At 46.8% G+C, this 7963-nt stretch overlaps 1 protein-coding gene across 1 annotated transcript in view; it reads right to left on the reverse strand.

Moving 5' to 3' along the window:
* Positions 1-7008, reverse strand: part of CCNYL1 (cyclin Y like 1) — a 35588-nt gene extending 28580 nt beyond the window's left edge. The window contains exon 1 of the mRNA XM_074872943.1: positions 6587-7008. Within this exon, the coding sequence (XP_074729044.1) occupies positions 6587-6809 (223 nt within the window). The 5' untranslated portion in view covers positions 6810-7008. The remainder of the gene's footprint in view (positions 1-6586) is intronic.
* Between the last annotated feature and the right edge of the window lie 955 nt (positions 7009-7963).

Consider the following 7963-nt stretch of genomic DNA (forward strand, 5'->3'; position numbering starts at 1 on the left):
GTGCCCTAGCTGTCATATGCCACTTGATGGACGGGCATATGTTAAGCTTTCTCTCCTCTTCCAACTGCTCACATTAATGCAAACTTCAAATAAAGTTTGGACTTTTATGAAAGTTAACATTGTCATCAAGTTTTACATCACTTTAGGCACAAGCTCAAACACAGTCACTCTTAGTGACTCATAGTGGCTTTGTGGATTCTCAGTTTACCTGCAGTTTGTTCTATAAATGAAAAATAACTATCTGTATAACAAAACATGTCCAGCGGTTTTACAGAAAAGCTTTTTTTTGGTCTTTGAAAGAAACTGGCATTCAACAGTTTATTATCCGAGTCTGACTGACACGTTTGATGACAAGCCGGTGTTACTTTTCACACTGGAAAAAACACAACTATGTTTGATTACTGCAATGGCTCATGACCCTTTCAGAACTCCAAACAGAAGCAAAGCCGTGCTATACACGCAGAGCTCAAACACTGCCGAACACTACCTGGCTGACAGTAGCATTTTTGTGTAAACTATTGAGGTAAACCCGGTATTTGCATCACCTGCAAGTATGATCTTCAGTTTTAGTCATATGGCTTTACTACACATTTAATTAAATAGTGCTGAGCTTTTTAAGCCAGTCACATCCCCATTTGTCCCTTCAAGTCAAAACATTCAGAGTTTTCTTCTGAAAACAGTATTTTTCTAGTGAGTAAAATAAAAGTGTACATTCAAACTCTAGCTGCAATGAAGAAAAAACAAATAGATTTAGAAATCTCAAGATGAGCTTGTTGGCAAGGATCTACAGATCCAGGGTCTGCGTTCTTAATGTTTTATAGAATTTTTCTCCTGTCTCCCACAGTCACTTCTTCCTATACGTGGAACAAACATTGTTAGAAACCTTAACTTAATGCGTAATGCGAATTTGGGAGGAGTCGTTTTTTGAGTTTTCTTGGCTCAGGCAAGAGCTGATTCCCCCGTTAGTCAGCTTTTCAGTATGACCTCGCCACACTGAGCACACTTGAGAGAACAGACACTTCTAGACACAAAACTGCTGCTGTTCTACATCATCTACCCTGACAGGTAGGAGGAAAAAGAGCAAGTCTCCTAAAGAAAGACAGAAGAGGAAAGGATCCTAGACATATTACATTGAAACAGTAAAAAGAAAAAGTCAAGCTGAAAATTAATTCAGTTTCCTTAGTTCCGTAAGTTTCATCAAAACCCTCAGGTTAACCACATATTTAATTTCAGTATTTCCCATTTTATGAAAATCACTCATTTATAATAGCTGTTATACTGGAAGCCTAAAGAAACACTCACCAAAACAAACCAACCCATTTTCCTCCATATAAGCTTCATGTATATATGTTCCATATCAACTATTCTTAACAACCTAAGGCTTACACAAATTTGCTTACTCCAGAAGCATCTAAGAAATAGCAAAGAGATAAAAGCATAGATGATTCCTTAGCTGTCAGCAGTACCCAAGCATAAAAACCAGAAATACATATACTATGGCAATGATTTCTTCCATTTCCAATTCCCAAATTTGTAGATCAATTTCACTGTTGTTTCTAAACAACTCAGGAATTCACTCATTTCCACTAGAGGCACTTTACAGACCATTTTGTAATGGCCATGACATTAGGAATCTTAAGCCAACGATAGGGAAGGTGTTTCAGGCTTATAGAGAGTCAATTCTTTCATATTTGTCAAGATTACATACTATTTGTAACTGCTTGTAATTTTGTAACAACCGTAACTGTAATTAATTCCTAGTCAGTTACAGGAAAGAGAGAGTTCTGATGAAAGAAGAGTGAGCGTAAGTTAAGTGAAAAACTTGGCAAATAGAAGGAAGAGAGAACACCAGAAGAGGGGCCAGAGCATCAGTTGGTTTTCACCCCCAACTTCGTATCTGTCTAACTAGGCAACGGTATTTATCAGCCTATGAAGCTACAAATCTTCAGATAAAGAGGCAAAAAAACCAACACAAGGTGGTTAAGCCTTTCCTGTATTGAAAGCTGCTGGCATCAAAAAGCCAATTCCTTGCATCAGTGGTTTTTTTTTTTTTTTTAATTTAACTTACTAACATATTAACCAGGATTTAAAAAAAAAAAAAAAAACAACCTAGGGAAAAAACCCTCAATCCACATGCTTGAAGTAAGCTGACATTATATAAGAGAGGAACAAATGAACAGTATTTAGACCTTCTGCAAGAAGGTTTATAGACAAGTGTTGGTGAAATCAGATCACAGACGATCAATATATTCAAGTATCTGTTAATCTTCAACACTGTTTAATAACTGTGGCACGCAGGCAACTTGAAGCTTGCCCCTTTCCACATGGCAGTCTCTACAGAGCCAGGGGGCTGATGAAAAAAGAAAAATAGGTTTACAGGTGCCTGAAGAGTTATTCTAGACACTAGTCAGTCTGAGCCTGTTCAGGTAAATCTCACTTACTTCATTCTCTATTAACTCTCCTCTGCAAAGTCCCCTTCCATTTGTTTTCCCATCTAACCTCTGTGTGATGACTGCATCCCATCCAGTACCTCTCCTGATCCCATCTGCTCTTCCCTCTCATCCCCAATTGTCTCTTCCCTTGTCATTTTCCACCCCTCATCCATCCCTCAGTTCTCCAGGTGAAGGTACCAGGTCATTTTGTCCCACCAGTTCAATAGGTCAACAATCTTCCCCTTTGTTCATGTGAATCAGGCAAACATCTGCTCAAAACTGCTGAACTCAGTAAACAGCAGTGGTGGAGGGAGATAATGTTTTCAAATACAAGTGAGAAAAGTCTGTCAAGTGAGGCCTTGTTCTAATTTTATCTGAGGATCAAAGAATTTATGAAAAATTAGATCTATGTTTAAACATAGCGATCTGGCAAGAAAGTGTCAGTCATAAGAAGTTCTCCCCCGAATAACTAGAAAAAAAAAAATCACAGGAAAAAAAGAAGCCCAAAATAAAGATTAGCAGACACTCATCTGGGGGGGGAAGAAACCCCCAAAAACCAAAACCCCAAAAAAACAGTAATCTGCACAGCCCAAATGGCACATTAAGATCAAAGAGCTGCCATTTCTAAAGCTACATAGGAAAGTTTTTTGGTCAATTCCAACTGCTTTGGACTGTTGCTTGCACACTGGAAGAAGGCACACAGTGCTCAGCTGAACAGTCAACTAGCAGCTCTAGGTTCATTTTAGCTTTCAATATTTAACACTAACAGTAGGTATGAACCTATCTGCAAGAAACTATAATTTTCAAAGTTATGTTTATTCCCATTTACTTCATACAACTTGGCTTAGCATCTCAAACCACAAATGCAGGCTTATTTCTCGTTCTGAAAAACTGCACTGAACAGGTTATGGCTCAGGATCTTGAGAGCTATAAAATACAAAGTCATCCTTCAAGTTCTCTCTTAGTGGATCTGACAATCCCTTCCCATTTGAATTAACTTCTGTTGAAACATTACACTTTGAGCTTCACAGAGTGTTTTATCTCCATCCCACTTACCACTCCTTTTCTGTCTTACATAAATACCACTTCATAACCTCCCCATTTTAAGAAAGTGAGATTTTTCTCATTTAACTCTGATCCGATACAAACAATCTAAGCAGTGCTGACTGGAAAGCAGTGCCTGTTAAGTAGTGTGCTGAAGAAGCTACAGAATAATCCTCATTTGAGAGCACAGACTTGCGAGGACCGCTTTCCACTTGCTACAAAAAAAGCAAGACAAAATAATACAAAACAAAAAGTCCAAAGCTCAGTCGGTAACTTCTGCATTCCTGATACAACCAAAACATTCAATTTTAACAAGTGTAAAAGTATTAAGACAGACTTAGGAACAACAAACAACTTAAGGATAGAAATTTAAGGAATGAAGCATCTCCATCACATTTGGATGCTAGCTTTCTGATATATTTAGCTGTGTTCTTAGAAACTCCTAGAACTGAGCAGCATGAAACAAAAATAGCCAAGATGGATCTTGACTTTTTCTCTCTGCAGCTTTCTCTGTTTTCCCCCCAACAAGCACTGAAGGAAAGGCCAGTCAGTAGGTTCCCAGCCTTCCATTATTGACAAAATTGGCATCTTAGCTAACCTAAGATATTATACATTCATAAATTTTAGAAGAAATATTTATCCCTCAAATGAAACTGCTGGACTACTTACCACTGTAGCAACAAACTAATGCTCTGTAGTAGTCAAGAGCACAGAAACATGTAGGCTGCTTGCATGGTTTGGGTATGCTGACAGCTTTTATATCCTAGAGTTAAGAGGGATAAGCACAGCTATCTGGTACATGCAAGTGCTTACAGGTGTATGCTTACAGATGTATTACTTTCATAGAAGGTCTTAAATTAAACAGATAGCATTATTACTTAAAATTTCATTATAACATCTGTTTCATAACCATTCATAACACTATTTCAGACTTCACAAATAATGCTTTACGCTTTGAAGTTAACTGCTTCAATCCTACCCAGGTAGCACCTTCTAACATTCAAAAATTAACACAAAAAGTTTTATTTCTAATATCAACCATCCAGAATGGTATTTTCAACAAGGTATCAAACTTGGATGCTTCTTGCAGCCCTGAACAGTTATATCAGTCAGAAAACTGTAGACAAATAGCATCTATCATTTGCAGATCTATTTCTGAGGCCATGCAATAGTGAACCACATACGACTGTAAAGATGATCCTTAAAGTCATCTAAAACATATACTACTTCTACAGTTCTAGTTTTAGGATTACCTCCTGCCTCAAGACTAAAGTTTCCATAGCCACAAAAGTAAAATTTGTGATAGACAGCTACTATCTCATTCTTAGACTATACACTTTTATTTATGTCTGCAACTTCAAAAAATTCAATACTTCCCCATTTCAAGGCCAGTTCTGACATCTGGATGAATTCACAAATAAGCCTAGTTACTTAGCACTGCTGACATGACCACATATTAAAGATTCAAACAAATACAACCCTTATTCCTGAGCAGATTTTTTTAGCTTAGGCATTTTTCCTTGGCTTATTAGAATCTTTAGAGAGTTTAGCTCCTCCTCCCTTAATGAGCATGGGAGAATTGAGATATTTCTGTAATATCTTCTCCCAAAAATAAAGTTTTATTTCTCCTAGACGCAAATATAATTTCTCCTACTGCTGTATTGCACAGCTGTCTCAAAGGAGATCCAAGGGGCTGACTGTTCCATCTCGTTTCTGTAACAGCTGCACCATATGGTGTTGTGGACAACCATGCAAGTTTAATAATTCCATTTCTGAAAGTTTCCTCACGCTCTTCTGCAGCCAGTTTCTCTCCAATAGCCAAAACTTTTTTCTTAAGTTCAACACGAGTATGGAGGCCCAGTGATAATTGTTATGCATTGTACAGTAAAGATGTCAGACAGGCTACCTTTTTTCAACTGAATATATTTCATATAGGTGTGGTTGTAATTATGAAAAGGAACAGCAAGACGCTTGTTAATTAAAGTAAATTTTGAATATCACAAGCTATTACACTGTGCTGTACACTGCCGGTATCACATACAGACAGGAGCACCCCATAGCTGTTACGTGTTGTCTCAGTAACTCCCTGCAGCACACACCTGCAAGTTCTTCCTAGGCATGTCTGAAAAGGAGGTGCGTTACAGAACAAGTCTGTGTGACACCAGTGCTCCAGGTATAACCAGAAGGGATCTGAACAGCAAACACTTACTTTCCCATGAGCTCAAGGAAAGCAAATTGGAAACAGAGAGCTACATGACAAGGAACCTCGGTGTAACGATTCCACAGCTATAACTGAGCCCCCTATATAGCTAGATTATAAACTACCCACGTCCAGCCACAATGATGTCATAGGCACACAATCTTTGTAATTCTTAATTCCCTTACTCCCCACACACCCTCTTCCTTCCTCTTGTTCAACAGAGACTGGAAATGCAGCAGCTTTTGCGAACTGCCCGAACGTTACGACTGAGCCACGACTCCATAGCCAAGGAGAAACGAGCAGCCAGACTTCCACCTCACACGGGCGCACCCCAGAGCTCTGCCACGATTCTTTCGGGTTCCCCGACCTCTCTCTCTCCAGCGGGCGAGGAGCGGCCTGCGGGGCAGCCAGGGCCCCCGGCAGGGAACTCCCCGGGCGGGGGGGAACCGGCCGCTCCTCCGCCCTCGGCCGGGCGACTCGTCAAGCGGCCGCGCCGGCTGCGGTAGCCCCGCGGCTCGTACTTCGGGCAGAGGTCCCGGCCCCGCCGCCGACCTCCCCCGCCCGGCGGCAGCAAGGCGGCGTGCCCGCAGGAGTGCCCCGCGCTGTCAGAGCGCTGACAGCCGCAGGGAACTTCGCTCGGGGCGCGGCGCGGGGCCGGGCGGCGGCGGGCCGAGCCACCCCCTCCCCCCCGAGGGGCTCGCCGGACCGCACGCTCCCCCCGCCGCCGGGACAAAGGGGGCGCGCCGCGAGCGGGGAAGCGCCGCGCCCCGGGCAGCCAGTCCCGCCGGGCACCCACCCGCGGCGGAGCGGGGCGGGGGCGCCCCGAGGACAGTCGCCGGCAGGGCGGGGATGCGGTGCCCGGCGCTGCCCGCCGCCCGCCCGGCCCCGCCGCTCGGCCCCCGCCGCTCACCATCCGGGAACTCCCGGTCGCTGATGTGCTGGAGGTGGGGGCCGCCGCCGCCGGGATCTGAGTCCCCCGACTCGGCCTCCGCCGATCCCGAGCCGCCGCCGCCCGCCGCCGCCTGGTACGCGTCCGCCCAGCGGTCGGGCCCCGGCGCTGCCCCGCCGCCGCGGGCCCGGCTGAGCTTGGGGCTGGCGTCCGGGGATACGCAGCAGGTGACGGTGTTGCCCATGGAGCTCGGAGCTCCCCCGCCGGGCCCCGGCTACGCGGCTCCCGGGCTGTGGCGGGGGAGGGGGCGGAGGGGGAGCCGAGGCGCCGGGCGGAGGGAGGGAGGGAGGGCGGGACGGAGGGAGGGGCGGGCCTCAGCGCCGCATCACCGTCGCCTCCGCCCCGGCCAGGCGCGGCCCCCGCCCGCCCCAACGGCCGCGCGAGCCCCCCCGCCGCCTCCTGCGCGCGGCGAGCAACGGCCCTCGCGCGAGCGGCCACCTTCCCCCGGGCCGGGGGAGGGGCGGGGGGAGGGCAGAGCGGGGGAGGGGGGGGGGGAGGCCCGGCCCCGCCTCGCTCCCACCCAATCACCTCCCGCCGGGGCGCCGCGTGACGCCGCTCCACCAATGGACGCGGGAATCGTCACGCGGCCGCCGCCGCGCCCTTCCCGGCCTGCCCCCTCCCTTCCCCACGCGCACACGCACAAGCAGCGCCGGCCGCGGGCCCTCGGCCACGCCCCCTGACGGTGCCACGCCCCTGGCCCTGCCCCCGGCGCGCCTGGCGCACGCTGCCCGGCTGCGCACGTGCTGAAGCTGCCTCAGCAGCATGACAATAATACTACTTGTATAATAATAATTTAAAAATGAAGTAATAAAAGGCAATGATATCGTATACTAAAATAATACATACATCTATTAATAATCACATGAATAACGCCATGCCCCACCTGCGTGCTGTGTGCTGTCCCCGCGGGGGTTGCACGCGGTAGTCCAGAGCCTTCACGAGGGGTGCAGGCAGCCTCGGGGCTGCTCTTGTAAGTTCAGAAGCCTGTTTGCGAGTCTTGCCGGCTCTTTTGCCCCATTTTTAAAGGTTTTAAGGGCTTCTGGGTTGTTCTGGGGTGTTTTGCCCACCTGTCCCCATGCGTGCTGGGTGTTGCTGGGTGCCTGGCTGGGCTGGGGGTTGCAGCGGCCGCCTGGGAGCTCTGCGGTCGGTTCTGATGACTTTATGGTGAAGTCCCTCAAGAAGTTGAGATAAGCAATGCTGCACCCCGCTGCTTGCTAATGGCTTGCACTTCGCTGCTCCGCGCGTTACCTGCACGCAGTCTGGGGAGGGAACGTTACTCGTGGCCTTGGAGATTCCCGGGGACTTTTGTTTTGCTGTATTGAAAGTCTCCAGGAGTTG

Source organism: Strix uralensis, chromosome 6 (assembly GCF_047716275.1).
Source record: "Strix uralensis isolate ZFMK-TIS-50842 chromosome 6, bStrUra1, whole genome shotgun sequence".
Taxonomy (NCBI): domain Eukaryota; kingdom Metazoa; phylum Chordata; class Aves; order Strigiformes; family Strigidae; genus Strix; species Strix uralensis.